Source organism: Herpailurus yagouaroundi, unplaced genomic scaffold, assembly GCF_014898765.1.
Source record: "Herpailurus yagouaroundi ecotype Mexico unplaced genomic scaffold, PumYag 162, whole genome shotgun sequence".
Classification (NCBI taxonomy): Eukaryota; Metazoa; Chordata; class Mammalia; order Carnivora; family Felidae; genus Herpailurus; species Herpailurus yagouaroundi.
Genome location: NW_024412403.1, coordinates 50,114,626 through 50,136,360, shown reverse-complemented (window position 1 = coordinate 50,136,360; position 21,735 = coordinate 50,114,626). Strand labels below are relative to the sequence as shown.

Here is a 21,735-nt window from a genome sequence, read left to right as displayed (position 1 = left end):
AAGTAAGTTCTACCATCTGAAATCTTGGCTGCTGCAGAGTTTAGGGATACATTCCCTGCAAAACCTGCCCCAGTCTCATACCAGAGGTAATCGTTAGTCCGACGGCATAGTGAACCAACACTAATGCTTGTCAGATAAGCTATCCTAATTAACTTCCCTGCTCAAGGACCCTCTTAAAGCTTTTTTTGAAAACACAGGCAATAAGCAAACTAGGCTTTCCTCTCCTTGAAATTTTCCTATCTGCAGTCAGAGACTGATGGACAAAAAGCAAAGCATCCTGAACTCAGGGCACTTCTAGCCCATGAAATGACTAGATGCAAAGTCATTGCAAAGATGCAATGCCTCTTTGCATTGCAAAGATGAGTGCCTCCATCTACTTACAGATTTGGAGCCTTCCTAAGGCAGCAGGATGCTCACTTCGGCAGCACATATACTAAAATTGGAATGAAACAGAGAACATTAGTACGACCCCTGCACAAGGATGACACACAAAATCCTTAAAAAACAACAACAAAAAGAAAAAAAATTCAGAGAAAAAGAGAACAGACTTGTGTTTATCAGAGGAAGAGAGTGGGAGTTGGAGATATTGGATGAAGGTGGTCAAAAGTACAAGCTTCCAGTTAGAAGTAAGTACTGGTAATGTAATGCACACGATGTCTATAGTTAACACTGCTGTATGCTATACCTGAAAGTTACTAAGAGAGTCGATCCTAAGAGTTCTCACCACAAGGAAAAACAAAAAAATGTTGTGACTATATGAGGTGATGGATGTTAAGGTAAACTTACTGCAGCAACCATTTCACAATGCATAGATGTTAAGCCACTATGCTGCACACCTTAAACTTACATACAGTGTTGTATGTCAATTATATCTCAATAAACTGGGATAAACTCGGGAGAAAAGAATAGCAGGAAATGCATAAAATCTCACTATAAGCTAAATTCCTGTGTTATCTATTGTATTAGTTTTTCTCTGGTACAATTTGCGTAGCAAATTACCACAAACTTAGCGTCTTAAAACAACATCCATTTGCTATCTTACGGTTTGGCAGGTCAGAAGGCTAAGTGACGTTGGCTGTATTCTCTGCATGGAGGATAACAAGGCCAAACCTCAGGAGCCACCTGGGCAGGACTGTAATCAGAAGGTTCTGGAGAAGAATCTGCTTCCAAGCTTATTCAGCCTGTTGGCAGGATTCAGTTCCTTGGGCAGGTCAGACAGAGATCCCATTTTCTTTCTGGCTATCTGGAAACTACCTGCACTCCTTGACTCATGGTCCGCCTTCCTCCACCATCAAAGCCCATAAGTGTAGGTTTAATCCTTCTCAGGCATAGAATCTCTCTGACTTCCTCTTCTATGACCAGCCAGAGAAAACTCTCTTCTTTTAAAGGGCTAATGTAATTAGACCAGGTGCATCTGGATAGTCTCCCCATCTTAAGGTCAACTGATTAGTAACCTTAATCACATCTGAAAAATAACTTTTGTTATGTAATATAATCACAGGAGTGACATCAAGGGCAGACACCATGAAGCCATCTTAAAATTCTGCCTAACATTCTGATGCTAGATTCTGTCCAGCACCACTGACCTTCTTTGTATCCCTAGGGATACCATTCACCCAAACATTTTAAAGTTGTCTTTAGGGGTGCCTGTGTGACTCAGTTGAGAATCCAACTTTTGATTTCTACTCAGCTCATGATCCAGGGTCTATGAGACCGAGCCAGATGTTGGTATCTATGCTGGGCATGGGGTCTGCTTAATATTTTCTCTCTCTCTGAAGACCCTGGGTGGCTCAGTCAGTTAAGCATCTGACTTCAGCTCAGGTCATGATCTTGAGGTTCATGAGTTCGAGGCCCACATCAGGCTATGTGTTGACAGCTCAGAGCCTAGAGCCTGCTTCGGATTCTGTGTCCCCCTGTCTCTCTGCCCATTCCCCCACTCACTTTCTGTCTCTCTCTCTCTCTCTCTCTCTTTCTCAAAAGTAAATAAACATTTTAAAAATTAAAAAAAAAGATTTTTCTCTCTCTCCTTCTGCTCCTCTCCCCTGCTCAAGCACACACTCTCTCTCTAATAAAAATAAATAAATAATAAAATAAAAAAATAAATGAAGTCTTTAAAAACAAATGCTACTACTCAGTAATTCAGAGCCTACTTCCCAGATTACAGTAATTAAGACTGAGATACCATAAAAAATACCAGATTTAAAGTTGAAGGAACTATGTTTAAATCCCAAGGGTTCAGGGCAGAGAGAAATCAGGATGAGCTGGGAATAACTTCATAGAAGTGGCACCTGAGGAGAGCTTTCTAGGATGAAGAGAATTTGGGTAGGCAAGAGCATGAGCAGAGACAGGAACGAACAGGGCATCAGCTGAGTAGTGAGGAGACCCACCTGACAGCCTGAAATAATGGAAGGTCAGACAGATGGGGTAAACTAAAGAAAACATGGCTTTGTAAATCAGAAGAGTTTGCATTTGATTCAGTGAGCAACACTGAGCCTTTGAAAGCTTCTTAGGTTTCATAAGAGTATACTAGATAGTTAGAAATTGTTGGATTGGTGAGAAAAATAAGATTAGAGGAAGAGTAATTAGAAAGCTAGGAGAGACACAAATTGTTCATCTGTTAGAAATACATACTGACATTCTATGAGGAGTGGGGTGGGCTTTAACATCTTCAAGAAAAAAGTAAGGGGATTGAAATACAAATGGTAAAATGATTACAATGGATGAAGCTTCCTGATAGGTTCTCAGGGATTCAATATACTATTCTACCTACTTCTGCATGTTTGAACGTTTCCATAATGAAATTTTTTTTAAGCCTATTGTGGTAATCAAGGAATGAAGTCATAAAAACCTAGACATGGCTGGTGGCAGGAAAATAGAAAAAGAAAGATGAATTCAACAAATATTTTGGCCTTGGTAACAGGTCATGATCTGGAGGTTCATGAGTTCATGATATGACAACTTCAGCTGAGGGGAGGGGAAAAAACGGACTCATTTATACAGTCTTGTAAATAAAATGTCTTAAAAAGGAACCTGTCAACCTGAGCTTTCAATGAAGTGCCTCATCATTGTGTATGATCAGAATGTGCATAGAAATTAGTAATCTGTGTAAGTTAAATTTCCACCTACAGATCTTTTTCTCTGTCTACTGCACCACGTGAAAAAACTGGAGAGATTTTTATTAAGTTTAGAGAGTCTGTTTAGAAAAAGCTATTAAAAATATAGCTTTGTTTAGTCCATACAAAAAATAATTTTGTAAGGCCCAGAAGTGTCTCATTTATTTTTTTTATACATGGCAATATAGTATATTAATTTTAAAGTTTTCCACGCATTGAGTCCAGAAACTCATCTCTTTAAAAAATTACCCAGGTGGGGCGCCTGGGTGGTTCAGTCAGTTGAGCCTCTGCTCATGATCTTAAACTCTGTGAGTTCGAGCCCCACGTCGGGCTCTGTGCTGACAGCTCAGAGCCTGGAGCCTGCTTCAGATTCTGTGTCTCCTCCTCTCTCTGCCCCTCCCTCTCTCATATTCGCGCATGCTCTCTCTCTCTCTCTCTCTCAAAAATAAATATTAAAATAAAGTATATATTTAAAATATAAAATATATATAAATATAAAATATATAATATATAAATATATAATAACATATTAATATTATTATATTATATTATATATAAATATATATTTGTAAATATATATTTATTTATTTATTATTTAATTTTATTTATTATTTTATTTATATATTATTTATATATATTTATTTATATTTATATTTATATATTTATAAATTTATAAACTTATAAATAAATTATAAAAATTTATTTATATAAATATATATTTATATATTTATATTTATATATATTATATATGTTTTTATATATTATTATTTATATATTATTTTATATATAATTTATTTAATATTTATTTAATTAATTTTATTTAATATTATTTAATTATATATAAAAATATATAAATTTATATATAATATATAAATATATAATAATATATAAATATATATAAATATAAAAAATATATATAATATAAAAATATAAAATAAAATAAAATCAAAAATAAATAAAGATTAAAAATTCTAAAAAAAAATTACCCAGGAATCTTTTGGGTACAAGCACCCAAAGTCCCAAATGCTTTCTTGTTTTCCGAAGTGATATATTTGTAATTTTCTACAAAATTGCTATCCTGAAGATGAACATTTCTTATTTCCATATCTACAAGGGCCTAAAAAGGAGAATTTTTTGACAATTTCAATGTAATTTTAGAAGGAATACTTCTTGGGGCAAAAAAGGAGGAGAAAGGCTTTTCAAAGATGAATGAAAGTGATACCCAAAGTAAAAAAAATTATTCGGAGCCATTTCAGAAAGACAGGCCTTGATGGGCAGATTCCCACTGAGACAAATGCTCAATCTCAAACCCTAAGCCCCTGAAACGAGTTCACCTGCGGAGAAGCTGACCTTGAGGCCTTCCACGAGAGACAACTGAGGCAGCAGCCCGCACTCTTACACAAGCACCTGAAGCTGAAGACCTGCGCAGAGACTGGCTGCAGATACAGAGAAAAGGCCATGTGCGTTAAGACCCCACGAATTGAGAAAATAAACAGTGATTTCAAACGTATGCTACAAATCAACTAAGGGATCTAATATTATTTCAGAATCTTAGATCTGTCCCTGTTGTCAAGCCCAAAGGTGCTAAGCTGTTCCAATAGGAGACATATGTTTCATTCAGGTACCAAGAGGTACCCAGAGCTATTGAAATCTCTACTTTCAATTAAATAACCAGAATCCTGCCACTTGAAAAAGTAATATCTAGACCTAAAACACTATATTGCAATGGATTTAGGCAAAGTGGATCAGTATTTATTGTCTGAAACCATGGACTTCCTGGAGTTGATCTTTCACTTTCAAATGTCTGTGGTTTCCTGATTTTATCATTACAAGGTCAGATGTCAAAAATGAAGGCATGTAATTTATGATCATGTTGCTTTTTACATGGGCAGCTCTAGGTAGTGTGATCAAGGTAAAGAGTAGCAAATTTCTTCACATGTGTACCAGAGAATGGAATGACTGATGATAATCAAAGAAGCTTTGCTGTAAGTTTCAAAAAAAAATTAAAGTTCTTTTAACCATTATAATAATTTTTTTAAGTTTACTTATTTGAGAGAGACAGAGACAATGTGAGTGGGGGAGGGGTGGAGAGAGAGAATCCCAAGGAAGCTCCTCACTGCCAGCACAGAGCCCGACATGAGGCTCGAACTCCTGAAACCATGAGATCATGACCTGAGTCGAAACCAAGAGTCAGACGCTTAACTGACTGAGCCACCCAGGCGCCCCAAAAGTTATAATAATTTTTAAATTACAGATCAATAATGATTTTATCGTTTCTACTAAAGTTTATCAACGTTAAATGAGTCTCCTGCTCAATGCCAGGTATTACAGCTAATAAATGAAATGGAGATGATGTATCCTCCATTAAGTCAATTTTGTATAAAAAATGCTCATAGATTCTGAAGACAAGACTACAGGATTGCTCAAAAGGGAAGTATTCACCTTAATCATTTTGTGAAAAGAATAATGATAGGAGAAAAGATTACAAAGCCTCTTTCCCTGGTGTAGTAGGTTAAATGGTGGCTCCCAAGAAGACATGTCCACATCCTAACCCTCAGAACCTGTGAACATTACCTCATTTGGAAGAAGGGTCTTTGCACATGGAGTTGAGAATCTCCAGATGAAGTCATGCTGGATTACCCGGTGGGCCCTCAATCCGATGGCAAGTGTCCTTTAAGAGGCACACAGAAGGAGAAAGCCATGTGAGATGGAGGCTGAGACTGGAGCGATGCCACCACCAGCCCAGGAACGCCTGCCTGGAGCTGCCAGAACCTGAACCAGGCAAGGACAGATTCTCCCCCAGAACCTTTGGAGGAAGCGTCGTCCTGCCAAAACCTTCATTTCAGAATTCTGGCCTCTACAACTGTGAGAGAATAAATTTCTCTCGATTTCAACCACCGGGTTTGTGGTAATTTGTTACATAGTCTTAGGAAACTAATGCACCTGAGGATTAAAAACCAAAATGACCCTAAAAAAGTGTTTTCTGAAAGCAAAAAAAAAAAAAAAGACAGGTTCAATGACTCCTGATCTCTCCTTCAAAGCTGGTTTCTATGACATGGGATTCAACGTGCCTGGCACGTAGCAGGCATTCATCAGTTTGCTACCTTATCCTCCCGGGTATTCCAGGAGCCCATTCTGTTACCACCATATGGCCACTGCCCAGCCACATGTACTCTCCAAAGTCAGCATTTCCTAAATAACTTAGACTAAAACTGTGCACTAAAATCATCTTCACATATACCTGCCAGGAGCCCTGAAAACCCTGGAAATTCTGACTCAGGAAGTCTGGGGTGGGGTCAAGGCACTTGCACATTTAATAAGCTTCACAAAAGATGCTGATATCCACCAAAGACCGAAACCTTGAAACTTGGGCATTCAGCAGCTGAAACCAGAGTTGGTATAAAGCTGAAGTATGAAAGTATTTCTGCACTAAAAACGTGTAAACTCCATGTGAATAATAAAATATTTATACATTGAAGTATAAACTATGCTGAGAAAATAAAAATTAAAAAGAGAGCTATAGAGGCGCCTGGGTGGCTCAGTTGGTTAAGTGTCCAACTTTGGCTCAGGTCATGATCTCACAGCTTGGGAGTCCATGCCCCACGTCGGGCTCTGTGCTGACAGCTCAGAGCCTGGAGCCTGCTTCAGACTCTGTGTTTTGGTCTCTCTCTGTCCCTCCCCTGCTCGCACTCTCTCTCTCTGTCTCTCAAAAAAAGTAAACATTAAAAAATAAATAAATAAAAAGAGAGCTGTAAAAGTACTCAATTTGAGAATTACTTCCTTGGACACCTGGGTGGGTCATCAGTTAAGCATCTGACTTTTGATCTCACCTCAGGTCTTGATCTCAGGGTCATGAGTTCAAGCCCTGCATTGGGCTCCATACTGGGTGTGGGGCCTACTTAACAACAACAAACAACAACAAAAAAAGAGGAAGTATTTATTTTCTCTCTACCAAGTGTCAGATACTATGCTACTCATCACATCTGATGGTAAATAAGATGGCCACTCCCCTCCTCTCAAGGGCAAATCCAGGGCACTACCAGAAAAAACAAAAACCCAGTAGTCTGGTCTCATCTGAAACCTCTAATCTGAAACCTCATATCCAGGCCTGATCTCAGAGGAACCATTGAGAACTTAGCCAGTGGATAAAGTTGATTTCTCCCTAAGATCACATTCAATACAGAACTGATATTATCATAAAATGGATGTGGTACTGAGTTTAAGAAGTTGACATTTATTAAAGGTTAGAGGAGTTTGAGGAAATTCTTTCCTGATTAAGTAAAAACAATTAAATGTTACTGATTTGATTAACAAATAGATCTGTAAAATTTGGTCATTTGAGGGGAATCCTTCGTGAAATACCAAAATTATGGTACTAGAGTTAGTCCTTTACATTTTCTTAAATTTTTAAAAATGTTTTATTATTTACTTTTGACAGAGAGAGAGGAACAGAGTGTGAACAGGGGAGGAGCAGAGGGAGAGGGAGACACAGAACCTGAAGTGGGCTCCAGGCTCTGAGCTGTCAGCACAGAGCTGGAGGCAGGGCTTGAACTCCCAAGCTGTGAGATCATGACCTGAGCCGTAGTCGAATGCTTAAATAACTGAGTCACCCAGACGCCCCTAGAGTTAGTCCTTTACAAAAGGAACCACCTGATTTTAAAAAGAGTACAACTATGCCCATTTTCGTGAATGTCTCATTGATGTCATTATTAGATTACACGGCTGAGTCAGGTTCCAAACTATAAGTCACTAGTTCATTATTACTTAATAATAGAACTCTGGCTTGAGGCATTACTTCTTCCCAGAATCAATGATCCCAACCAATATTTGCATACATTCATTCACTCATTTAACCAATTCTTTTCATGAGCTCCTTCTACGTGCCAGGCACTGAGGTTGCAGCAGTGAGCATGAAGTCTTGGTTTCTGTGGGGCTCATTCTTCAAAACAACATCCCATCAAGAGCCACCCCACATACCTCTGCAGTAGAGGTATGTTATCAATCACAGCACCCTCTCCTGCCAAGCCCCTGGATGGCCTGAGGATGCTTCTCAACATGCCCTTCATGAGAATGCTTCCAGTAAGAGGTAGAACACAAGATGAAATTGGCCATCCAGATACTAACAAAACTACACTGAATCACTGGTGATTTCCCCGAAATACAATTGCCTTGGTTCACATCATTTTCTGTTTCTGTCCCTTTTACCACCCCTCCTCCTCGTCATCTATGAACATCCAAATCAACTCTTGTGAAGGCACAGCTCAAATGCTCTAACTTGAAGTCTCCCTTGTTCTCCCCTTTGAGATATAAATTCTTCTGGATCAGTATTTCTCCCCCCTTTTTGTTACCTAACAAAGTGCATGCCTTGTCTGCCACATATACATCTTAAGAAATATCCTTTTTATGTCTTTGAATGCCTCATATTGTTCATTATACAGCTTTGCACTTTGCACGTGCACGCACACAGACATGCAAGTCACATGCTTGCTAAGCACTGGTTCAATCAACTAATTATGAGAGAACTTGGGATTAAGAGAAGAGTTAAGCTCACTTGAAAAAAGCTCACTGTATATCTGTTTCACAGGGGTGTATCGGTTCTATTGTTCTAGTTATCAGGTTGCATTGCAATGCAATGAAAGAAGACAAATTATATTTGACCTACAGAAATATTTCACCTACAGACCTACATTTACAGAAATAAATGACCGACAGTAGATTCCTAACGTGAGCCATGGACTCCTAGTATCTGTAAAGTCCCTGATACTTTATGCAGAATTTGCATATATATGCATAGGTGCATTTTTTCCAGGGAAAGGATTCATAGCTTCTAGCAGATTCTCAAAAGAGGTTATAAGAGTAGAATAAGTGCAGAATAACTGACTGACACTGGCAGATGTTGGTATGTTTGTTCTCACACGTCAAAATGGCATGTTGGGAATGAGAAGGACACTGTTTACTGATCTTCCCAGGCTGGTATCTCTCAGGATGATTCTGTTAATATCCAAACTGTTTTCCCTATGCTCACTGTTCCCAGAAAATAAAGTATGAAAACTAAAGTCACAAACATAAGAATTAGCTTTCTGGTACATAAATTTCTAAATGATCAACAGTAACTATTAAGGTTTCATGATATTTTCAGAACCCAATAAGCCTCTACGAACTTGGCAAACAATCTTTTTATGTTAAATCATATATACCTTTAGGAATCATGTTCTCAAAAAAAGCCAAATTGAAATATATTAATATTTAATATAATCATTAATATATTAATATTAAAACATTGATAAATATTACTGTTTTATAATATTTAATATAATATTTTATTGCTACTTTATAAATTTTATATTTTAATTAATATATTAATAATTTAAAGCTATTTAGATTAGTAATTAATAGCACTTTTTCAGCCTAGGGAAATATAAATAAGGGCCTAGAAAAAGAAAATACACATCCTTAAGATGAACAGTATTACTGAATTAATGTTTATTTAAATCCATGCATGAGTTTTTCCATGAGTTCATAATACAGCTGTATTTACAGATAGTAAATAACTATAACTAACTTTTGTCCACAAGACATACTGGGTCAAACAATGTGATCGATCCAAAGGTTATCTTTTTTAAAAGGATTTAGCTATGAAGATGATTAGTCAGTCAGTTGCTTGTGGGACTTCTCATTTAAAAAAAAAAAAAAAAAAAAAGGTTTTTAATGAATCAAATTTATTACAGTGAATTAGTGTGTGCAATCAAAGCCAAATGCATTCCTTGGTGTATGCAAGAGTAAAAAGCAAAATAATATTAATAGAATCAGGGTTACTCAAATATAAGGCATTTTTTTCTGAATGGTAATGTAAAACATCATAGTGTATTAACATTTGACAATAGAAAACCAGTAAGACGTGGTTCAGTGTTGACTTTTTGATGTTCCAATAAAGGTAACAAAATTCCAACAAGTAAATTACAAAACCTAGAAAGTGAGCCATAAAGAGGTGTTCTCCTCAAGAGCATGCAATTCATTACAAATAATGTGTTTCATCTCAATGCATGAGTAAAAGCATATTTACAATTCAAACAGAGCTCTGTCAGCCAGGAGGGGAACGACTCTCCATCTGCTTCATCTACAGAGATGGTAGACAGATGATGATGACACAGCTCTTTGGAACACGTATAATTTTTTTAAATAGTGACACTTCACTTGTTCTTTTCTACTTTGTTGATTTACACATTTCAAATGTGGCCATGTCAATGGCCAAATAAGTACAAATACTTCAAAAGACAAAAACAACAACTATATACAATTTGCAAAGATCAAATTTTAACCGTGGTACATTTCATCTAGTCCAGCACCTAGACACTTTCCAACACCAATAACGGCCATCAGGTACTGCGTTAGGCCAAATGAAGCCTCAACACGACAAAGAGATTTATTTTTTCCCTTTCAAATGCTTTCATTTTCCTTAAAAAAACATTTACAATTGACCTACTTTTAAACTGGCAATAGCTACACGAGTAAGGCCTGATGCCACAAATCAAAGCCTTGTCCTACCCGAAAACGACTGTTAATTAAAGTCAATTTTACCACTCAAGATTAAATTCAGATGTGTAGATCCCAGATACCTGGGTGTGAAATATTAAAATCTGCCGAAAGGAATTAGATATTTTTCTTCTTTTCCTTTAATATAACCCACTATATAATAGTGAACTAAATATGTTTGTTTCCTAGAAACAACTTACATTTGCCAATACAGGGCAAATGGTCTATGTACAGATACATTAGGACTGCCTAACTGACAGTGAGTGTTGCCGACGAGGCTCCACGTCAATGGAGCTAATACGGTGGAGCTCTCTGCTGAATGGACTTTCCCTTCAGGATACGTCGGATCTGGAAGAGAAATTAACAGGATTGGTGAGCTTTACTTTTTATGGTCAAAGTACCGTATTTCCTTCAGAGTTTCACTCTTTTTTCACATCCTCTAAACCGTTCACGTCAACTTGTAATAAACATATGAAGAAATATGAAACAATACACACGAGACTTTAAGGTGACTTTAAAAATACTACTATAACTCCTTTCAAGATTTATCACAGATCTATAATGATCTTTGAGTGCAAGAGAGTAAAGCATCTCCATTAAAAACTACCTAATGTTGGGGCGCCTGGGTGGCTCAGTCGGTTAAGCGGCCGACTTCGGCTCAGGTCATGATCTCACGGTCCGTGAGTTCAAGCCCCGTGTCGGGCTCTGTGCTGACAGCTCAAAGCCTGGAGCCTGTTTCGGATTCTGTGTCTCCCTCTCTCTGACCCTGCCCCATTCATGCTCTGTCTCTCTCTGTCTCAAAAATAAATAAACGTTAAAAAAATTTAAATAAATAAATAAATAAATAAAAAATAAAAACTACCTAATGTTGAGGGGCACCTGGGTGGCTCAATCAGTTAAGCATCCGACTTCAACTCAGGTTGTGATCACATGGCTCGTGGGTTCGAGCCCTGTGTTGGGCTTTGGGCTGACAGCTCAGAGCCTGGAGCCTGCTTCAGATTCTGTCTCCATTTCTCTGCCCACCCCCCCTCCCACGCATTAGCGTGCTCGCTCTCTTGCTCTCTCTCTCAACTATAAGTAAATATTAAAAAGAAAAAACTACTTAAAGTTGAAAATCTCCAACAGCTTAAATAAGACCTATATCCTTTCCTAGTCTCTAATACTGCTATTTGTGAGAACATTTAATACAAGGCAGTAACAATGGTATATTACAGTATCTCACCTATTTTGAAACCAGCTTGAACTAACAAGAACACAGAACCCACTTCATACACACACAAGTCAATCTTCAAATACCCTTCAAATGAGAATAGCCGCCGTGATATCCAATTAAAGCATCTGTGCATAATGTATGCCTAGTGATTAAATTTATACACCAGTCTGACAAACATCGCTGTATAACTGCATACCACATATAGTGAAGTAGAGGCAAACACTGGGCTTTAAGCCTCTGCCATTTACTAGTCAATGAGGATTCCTGTCTGTGGGATCTCTGAGTCCCCATTTTCTCAGCTGAACCTTTCCACTGCAAAGTTTTTGTAACTATGAAGTGGTATAACATACATGAAAACTCTTCACAAATTATTAAGAAATTCACTTTAAGTTATCAAGAGCTCTACAAATAGCATTTGTAGATGCTGTAACATTGCATAGCATTTGTACTCCTGTAACATTATGGTCATAATGAGGGCTATGAGTCAAAGAAAAGGCTAAATTGCATTCCATATGTTTTATTTTGTGATTATCAAAGTTTGTAATGACCTGCCCGTAGCCACAGTTACCCTCATTTACCCCAGGGGAAGATTTCCATCAAAAATATCTTAAGTTCTAGGGCACATGGGTGGCTCAGTCGGTTAAATGTTCGACTCTTGATTTCGGCTCAGGTCATGATCTCACGCACAGTGAGATGGGGCCCTGCAACGGGCTCTGCACTGACAATTTGGAGCCTGTTTGGGACTCTCTCTCCCCCTCCCCCATGCCCCTCCCCCACTCGCTCTCGCTCTCAAAATAAATAAATAAACTTTAAAATATATATATATGTATCTTAAGTTCTGAAAAGATTCAGTTCTTGTTATCAAGAGAAGTTGAGTCATGGGAAACTCTTCAATCTCCAAAGATAATGTATCACCATAGAAATAAAGCATAACTGTGTTTAAAGTATTTCTAGGTTCTGAATTACATAAACAACCTTCCATTTCCTATTTAGTATCAGTTAGTAGATAGAAATAACTGTAATGGCCAATGTTTACTGACCACTCACTATGTCCCTGGGCTATTCTGAACACTCTACAGGGACTGACTCATTTCATACCCACAATCTGAAGGCCCATCACTCACCAAAACTAAGACTCTCTTTCCTCGATGTCTGCAGGAGCCCTGGCATCTCCTCTTTCATCAGCTTCCAAAACCTCAAACCATTCTGACTGACTCTACACCTAACTTTGTGTTACAGAAGAGAAGACAATCTGACTTTTGACCATTTTGAGGCCATGGATAACCCCGAAATTTCTTCCTCTTCCTTTAGAAACAAAGCAATGGACTCCAAAGTTGCTACCAAAGGCACTGGGAGACGCAGACACTGACAGAGCCTGCCTAAAGAGCACCAGCTCGCCTCTAACCAGCACAACCGCATCTTCCTTTATGTTTCAGACTAAGTGCCCCTTCTGTAGCTCCCACCTGTTCCCCCACAGGGCCATCAGGAACCAAATGCACTGGCTGTTCATTCTCCAAGTTCCGAGTACTTGGGTCTGCTCCCTTCCTCATCAACAGGCGGACTGCATCCAACTGTGTCACCCGATACTGAAGGCTGGCAGCAACATGGAGGGCAGTGTTTCCATTGTAAGCCTAAAGACAAAGAGATAAAATGACACCTATCAGAAAGGGAGGTTTTCATGAAAGCCGCTCAACAGCCTGAAGAAGATGCAAAGGTCATTCCATGTCTAGTGCAGTTACTGAGGCTTTCTAGAAGTACCTTCGCATTCACAAAAGACAGGCAACTGGGCAGCTCCAGAAAAAGGCGAATGAGTTCCAAGTTTGCTTCTTCAGCTGCCAAATGCAAGGCTGTGCGACCACTTTTACGATCCTTAACAAAGACAAGAGGGGAAAGAAAATGAACATCCAGACACCGCTTTTAGATATGCTTTTCACCCAGGCTCACAAATGTCTGACTCACCCTTAGTGATTCACTGTGAATGCTGTCTTCTCCGCAAAGCCTTCCTTCATCCCAGACTAAATGAAATCTCATTCCTCCTAAATTCCCCCATCAATTTGCCTATATGCCCTGATCACAGTCTGCTCTTACATACATGGTGGCCATAAAATATAGAAACACAGATGATACTATTTTACCATGTGCTGTAATACAATACAATAAAATATTTACTATGTATTCCCTTGTGTTTCCAGATTTGGTGGCCACCCTGTGTAGACCTATTAGCTGCAGTTCTCACCTCTTCCACTTCCCAAGGTATTAAGTATTTGTCCCCCAGAGCTCCCAACTCAGTGCCTTGTACATAGGAGATACTCAGCAAATAAGCCTCAAATTTAAAGAGAATAAAATATTTTCCAGTTTAAAAAACAGAAGATTAAGTCCAGGTCCTACAACAATAAAGCAACCCTTACAAAAGCGCATCACCCTTATTATTAGTATATGAAAATGGAAGCCAAAATGACAATACCAGTTTCAAGCATTTTCTTTTCCTTTTAAACAAAGACTAATTTATTTCACAGCTCAGTGATCTTTTGAATGATAATCTACAGATTAAAAGCAAATCGAAAAAGCTGATGATTTTAAAATCTAAGCTTCTTAACTATCCATATGCATTGCTATTCTCCCCATTAATTGAAAAACGGGAAAAGGTTTTAATTTATACTTCAGAAATAAGGTCTTTTGCTCTAACCACTTTTCTTCCCAATTCCATCTCCAAACTCTAATGAGATTTACCTTTGCTTCCACTGCTGCTCCCATTTGAATCAGACATTTAATGGTGTCAACCAGACTCTTATTCTTCAGCAAAAGCTCCTGAACTTCAGGTGAATGGGGCTGTTGATTTCTCTGCAGTTCATGGACCACCGCATTGTGGGCCATGACCGCACAGTGTAAAGGAGTCAGGCCTAAAAAGTATAATAAAGCAGTGGTCAAGCATCCATCAAGTATTTCAGTTCTTCTACAATTACAGACCTGGACAATTACAGTTAGGACAGCCTCCAACATGAGCTAGAAGTAGGCTCCCCAAGAACTAGTAAGGCAATCTGAAGATTCCCTCCAAAGGGTCTTGGTGCTAATTTTATCTATAGAATATTTTAGCTTTAATCACCTCCCTTCCTTCTTGGAATAAAACTTAATACCCCTGGAACTGGCGAGTTCCACTCTCTACATGGCTTTTCATCCAATAACATTTCTGTCGCTTACCATCATAGTTAGTTGCCTCAAGATCCAAAAACTGATTGCTCTTCACTGCTCCCTTCTGAATTGCCTGCCAAATTTAAAGACAGACACATGTGAGCAAAAGACAAGTTACACAAATACTTATCCTATTAGTAACCCCAAGGAATGAGTAGGTCAACTAAAAATATACATTCTCGCAACAGGCAACCTACATCTGACTTCTACTATCCAAGCCCTACCTCTGTGGCCCTGTGATAGCAGAAGCAGCCTCCTACCTGAAGCACCTGAGAGTGACCTTTCTCAGCACAGACATGCAGAGGGGTTCTCCCCCAGCAGTCGGTTGTGTTCACCTGGGCCCCAAGGTTCACCAGATCCTGCACAATGAGATGCTGATTGGCAGCCACTGCCACCTGAAAGGCGCTCTGTGAACATTCAGAGGGAAAAAAGATCTTTTAAAAATACATAACACTGTCCTGACAAGGAATACGAACATAAACTAAGACTGAGGGGAAAACCCCACATAGAGAAAATAAATCTTATTAAGAAGCAATAAAATACTGTAACACAAGGAAACTAGAATAAGCTTAGGGCATGCCTTTATTACACCCAGTTAATCTTTGGTCAAATAACTACAAAGTTAACATTAATAACTTGAAGGTTGACGGTGGCAGAGTCAACATCTCAAAGTTAATATTAACTGAACTCTCTTGGTCTGCAGCTCTAAAATGATGGACACATAAATATGAGACTGGCTATTGTTCTCTTCACCGTGACCACATCTCTGCCATCTCACTCTGTCAAGATCCTCACCTGTCCATTGTGCTCTTTAATATCCAACATATGAAGCGCATTCATCTTTCTTGCGAGGACATAGGAAAGTGCCCTTCTCCCTTGGGCGACGGCAATATGGAGGAACCTGGGAAACATGAGAGGAAAAGAGAATTACTTCTGACTTCACTAAGTTAATTCTTAAAAAAATAAAATAAAAATAAAAATTCCTCCTTTAGTCCCCTTCTTGACATGTTGGTGCACTCAAATGACACACCGTAGAGCATAATTTGTCTTTTCTGCTAGGTTGATAATACATCTGAGGTGCAAAAGGATGTGTTAAGCTACCAGAAATAGTTAGAATGCCAAGCACCATGCTGATCACTTTAAATCGATTATCTTTAATATTCCTACAAACCCTATGAGGGAGGTCTTTTCATTTTACATGTCAAGACTCAGGCACAGAGAGGTTAAATAAATTGCCCACGGCCACAAAGATGTCATGACAGATTACGATTCATTCTACAAGTCAACTCACAATTGATCATGACCAACTAATCATGACCTGTTTTTGCTCCATAGACACAATCTATCCTGGGCTTTCAAAACTTATTATTCAAAGAAGACACATAAACAAGTAATCTATTCAGCCAGAAAGTAAAAGAAAGGAAAACGCTTAAAATATTAGCTGTCACTGAACAGCAATTTCTACCTACTCTAGTCATCCCAATTAGCCACTTACTAGGGTCTGGCTTGGTGTGCCCTAGAGAAATTCTGTGCCCACTACTTCTAACAAGTATGGTTTACCAAATTAGGAACGTGAGAGAAAAGGATACTCACGTGTCACCATCTGCATCCTTTGAAAGAAACTGATCTTGAGAGATATTTGCCAATTTGCTTTCTTCCTGTTCTACTTGCCACTGGAAAAATGACTTCCCTAACTGTGTGGTGTTCATTGGATTTCCGATGATGTTTGGGAATGGCAGTGAAGTGCCTAAAGGGGTAGAGCCTGTGTCATGCCCCATCACGGCCTCACAGGCGCCATGTGGCATCATGTTGAAGTTCTGCAGGTGTGCGTCATTCTGTTGCTGAACACTGGGGGAATTCTGAATGGGAACAGCAATATTCTCAGATTCCTGACTACTCAGAAGGGATGCAAAACTTTGATCTGGGCAGAACTGTGGTTCTTGACCATCAAAGAGGTTTGGTTCATAATTGGGGGACTGGGACGTTCTGGAATAAGGACTGTATTCCAGAGTTGGGTTGTGGGTGTAATGCTGTGGCTGCAAGTTCTGGCTCTGTGGAGAATACTGGTACAGGGACGTCTGATCCACCATGTGTGGGGAGCTGCTGACTTGGAATGGTTGGTGTTTCTGAGGTGGCGAGAAGACCTGCCCTCTGTGGAAGTCCTGACACTGTTCTTGGGGAGAGCCCTGAGGGACCACCACAGGGCTCATCCAACTAACTTGGACAGTATTCAGGGAAACCGGGCTGCATTCATTCTTAATGTTGATTATGTTCTGAAGCAGATCAGCACTGCTGTCCTGTTTGGATTCACTGTGATGAGCATCTTCCATGCTCTCTGCGGGTGTTGGTGTTTGAGGTGGTGTCTGGAAAAGAAGAAAAAGTTAAGTTGCAGACTCTCTTTCAAAATTATGCCAGGAAAAATTTTCAAAGGGTATTCAGAGGAAAATAGTGAGATATTTACCAAAAACTGGGTATGTAATAAAGCTGGCCTTTTGCAAACTGGTCCATCAGACAATGAATCAGGTCCTTTCCTTTTTCCACTATATGATACTGTGTTCTTCAATTCTATACCCAAGAAAGGAATATGGAATCTGTGATCACTTTATTTTCTAAATTTTACCCATAATCACACTACATTATTTTACTCTAAAGCCCCCATATTACGAATAGAAGGAACTCTTACCTGTGAATTGCTCTCTGTTCACACTTTGGGTCTATAAAGAAAAAGAATTTCTAACTTACTGCATATCAAATGGTTTCCTGCTTAATAGACATCAATAAGCAAACTTAACTTTACCACTCTTTACAGCTCACCATAAATCTGACAGTTATCCTAGCAATATTTATTTTCTATCTTAATTTTCTTTCCCCATTTTCCCTTTCACCTTAGTTCAACTGAGGTCAAGACAAAATTAATAAGCCCATTAGAGTTTTCCCCTTCTAGTCAAACTTTTCCATTTCAGTTGATTCTTTGCCCCCAAGTTGCCTTCATTTATTCATTCATTAAATTTCTCTTGTGTGCCCAGTACCGGCCTAAGTGACAGGAATACAGCAGACAGAGACCAATCCACCCTCTATCCTATGACTCTGGTGTGGTCTACAAAAGAGCTACTGGACCCAGGTCAGAAGAGAATAATAACTACCCTGACAGAATAACCTCCCTGCCTCAACCCAAAACAAAAAAAGAGGTACCACCTTAAAATCATCCACAGCTTGGCCAGAAGCCTTCTGTTTATGACTTCGGATATGCAACAGGAGTTCCTTCACTGAGTTCTTCACACGAACACCTTGAAAGGGTCCTCTCTGCTGCCTTCCAACCCCCATATGGGGCTCAACTGTTCAAAAGAAAACAAAACGTATGCCAATTAAATCTGTTTACAGACACAAATCTTGACAATCTCAAAAGCCTAGCCGTCTAATGTATGAAGTCCCCAACAATCAAATTGCAAAGCCTCTCCAACTCACTCTGGTCAATGGCCTTGCATGTCAGTCCCCAGCCCTACCTAAGCGTTCTTCATTTCCTAATACCTTTATCCCCCAGGCACCCTACGAAAATAAAGCTCAAAGAACTGTAGTTTCAGGGGCCCCTGGAGCCAACAGATAAACCCAAATTAAGCTTCTTCGTCTTTCAGCCCCATCCACCCAAGAGACACAATCACAGATTTTGCCACCCTCTCATAAATCTGTAATTATTCTTAACTTTTGAAAAACCGTGGGGGAGCGAGGAATAAATGATGGAATTTCAGCTTTTTCAAAACAAAGGCTTTATATCCACACATAAATTTAAAAAGTCTAATAATTCCACTCACCTAAGAAAGCACAAAACAAACTTCCTCCAAAGATCTCAATGTGCCAAGGTCTAACAATTAACAATGTCTCAGAGTGGGGATGGGCCAAATGGGTAAGGGGCATTAAGGAATCTACTCCTGAAATCACTGTTGCACTATATGCTAACTAATTTGGATGTAAATTTAAAAACATAAAATTTAAAAAATAAACATAAAAAAATAAAAAAACCAATGTCTTAGATTTGTTTCTTAGGCTTTCCATATTTAAATTTTAAGATATACTTTAAAATGTAGTCTATGAGTACAGCATTCCACTTCTGACCACTACTATGTCATAATCTCTTGGGATGAGTTGAACACAAAGAAAACATGGAAGAAGTCAGGAAATGAATAATTGCGCCACTCAGTTGAGTAGGAAACAGTTAGAAGATGGGACAAGAAACCATGCCTAATTTAAATAGACATAGACATATCAAAAACCCACTCAATGGTAGGGCAAATTAAAGAATGAGTGGATTTTATGTTTAAGTTTAGGAAAACCTTGTCAGGATCTAACAGCATTTCTCTGGAATGACAGTAGTTAATAATTCAACGTCACAGGGAGAAAAATTCAGTTTCAGAAATCCCCTATGTCTATGTGGTAAACCAAGGAACGAACAAAACAGTTTCAGAGAAATGAAGGCCAAATGTGAGAGAAAAGGCTTGAATACACGCACACGCGCGCGCACACACACACACACACACACACACTCTTTGCATCTGATAAAACATACGTATATTTAAAATACGGAGAGCACCTTATGAAATCAAGTGGCTTAAATTACTTTTTAAGTGAAAATGAAAACTCACTTTTTATAATAAAAGACAACCAAAACAGAAGTGGCTAGCAGTAGGGAACACACCTGAACAAGAATGTTCTTTAAAATCATGCTGATTAGACTTTATAACGCTTGAGATTATCTAGACTTTCTTTAGTCTGCCCACAGTGCCATCCTGTTTCCCCCCAAGTTATGCAACTGGGCTCTTTAAGAAAAGAAACTAACCAATTCACAGCAGAAGAAAACATTATCCCCATGCCCGCTAGGTTTAGCTTAACCATTCTAAAGCACACAGAAAAACAAGACCGCAGAAATTCAGGGTAGACTTTCGAAACTCGAAAACATCACACACTAAAGTCATAATGTGAGCTGGTTTTTAGTCCAGTTTCACCTCACATCTTGTTAATATCAGTTTCCTTTCTTAAATATAAAATCCTTTTTACTTAAAATTTCCACAAATACTTAGGAAAAAATAAGTCGACCATAAACACAGCACTCAAACAAACCTCATTGGGAACCCCAAGTTATACCTACATCAGATCCAAAAACTCGCCACCAGTATGTGAATTTACAGTTTAGTAAAGCTTGAAGAAGAAGGAGAAGGAGAAGGAGAAAAGAAAAAAGAAGAGTGAGAGAAAATCTAAAGTGATTCATCACCACCCTCAGAAGTCAGAGCTCTGCTCTCAGAGGCGCTGTGAGCTACCAGGCCAGCGGGATGTGGCTCCCGGATTTTACCGACGGTCAAAGGGCATCCAGTTCTACCAACTGCCCTGGCACAGAGCAAGTCTTCCAGTAATCGCCTAACATATGATGACAGTGTGGTTATATACTGCCGCTAAGGGAGGCGCAGAGGCCACCTAACTCCCGGTCCAGGTACTTCGCACCTCGGCAGTTCGGACCCTCCCTTCCCAGCGTGTGGGCCGCCCGGAGACCGGGGTGCTGGGGGCGCTGAGGCCGCGCCCGCCGGGGCGGGTAGGTACCTTGCAGCCGCTCGGCGCGCGCGCCACCCCTCGGCCGGGACTCCACGGCCCCGCAGGAGGACACGGACGAGGCGGAGGAGAAGTCGGAGGAGTCCGAGCCGGGCGAGCCGGGCGCGGAGGGCCCAGACGACGAGCAGATGGCGTCGCAGGCGCCCGGGGCCGCGGCCGGGGGCGATGCGCCGTAGAAGTAGGCCAGGTTCAGCGGGCTGGTCATGAGGCCACCGTCGCCGGCCGCGTCCAGCAACCCCTCTCCGCCGCGGCTGTCGTCCAGCAGCTTGTCCACGATCATGCTCCCGGGCTGGGCGCTCGGGGACCCCAGACTCCTGCGCCACCCGCTCGCTGCGCACGACTGCCTCCCGGCTGTGGCTCTGACGGGCTCGGGGACCTGCCGGCAGGGGGATGGCGCGGGCACGGGCGCGGCCCGGGACTGCCCGGTATTTAACCGGCCTCCAGGAGCTGGAGGGGGAGGATCACAGCCTCGCCTGCCTCCCCCGAGCCGGGCCGGGCCATTGGCGGCGTCGGGGCCGCCTCCCAGCCCCTCCTCCGGATGCGCCCCGTTTCCAGTAAAATGTACAGGATGAAGCAATGTGCCCTCCGCCCTCGCCCCGCCCGCCCGGCTCCGCCTCGACTGACCGGCTGTTTTCTCCCCCTTCACCTGGAAACCCCGAGCGAGCGCGGTCTCCCACCTCCCGCCTCCCGGACCGGGACCCCGGCCCCAGCCGCCGGCCGAGAGAAGCCGGGCCGGGCCGGGCGCCGGGGAAGAAGGCGCGCGGCGTGGGGGCCCTGGGCCTGCAGAGGGAGCGGTGGAGGCGGGAAGGCAGCGGCGGGAACAGGTCGGCCCGGTTCCCGGGGAGGAGGAAATCCTGGAAGCTGCACGTTCCGCACTCCTCCGCCCGCCCTGGCGCGGCGAGCTTCCCGCCAGCTCCATTTAAGGCGTCTCTGGAAGATTCCTAAAGGCCTGGCTCCTCCAGTGCCTCAGAGCAGCTTTGGTCCTCGGAACTTAACGTTTGCCAAAGTGTTTACCTTTGGCACCCACTGAGATAGATGTTGAAGCCATTTTTCTGTCCTCAAATTATAATCTGGACTACTACTTTTTTTTTT

General features: G+C 40.6%; 1 protein-coding gene and 1 non-coding gene across 2 annotated transcripts; one reads left to right on the top strand and one right to left on the bottom strand.

Moving 5' to 3' along the window:
* Positions 1 to 409: 409 nt before the first annotated feature.
* LOC121036606 (U6 spliceosomal RNA) lies at positions 410 to 516 on the top strand. Its single transcript, XR_005793418.1, has one exon. It is a non-coding gene; the product is annotated as a U6 spliceosomal RNA (small nuclear RNA).
* A 9,056-nt stretch (positions 517 to 9,572) lies between these two features.
* Positions 9,573 to 21,389, bottom strand: NFKBIZ (NFKB inhibitor zeta). The gene is made up of 12 exons (XM_040484399.1): positions 20,635 to 21,389; positions 18,244 to 18,383; positions 17,732 to 17,762; positions 17,510 to 17,613; positions 16,642 to 17,411; positions 15,844 to 15,949; positions 15,309 to 15,455; positions 15,058 to 15,121; positions 14,590 to 14,759; positions 13,618 to 13,728; positions 13,323 to 13,490; positions 9,573 to 10,994 (listed from the first exon to the last, which is right to left on the bottom strand). The coding sequence occupies exons 1-12, from the start codon at positions 20,921 to 20,923 to the stop codon at positions 10,941 to 10,943; spliced, it is 2,154 nt and encodes a 717-aa protein (XP_040340333.1). The 5' UTR covers positions 20,924 to 21,389; the 3' UTR covers positions 9,573 to 10,940.
* Positions 21,390 to 21,735: the final 346 nt, after the last annotated feature.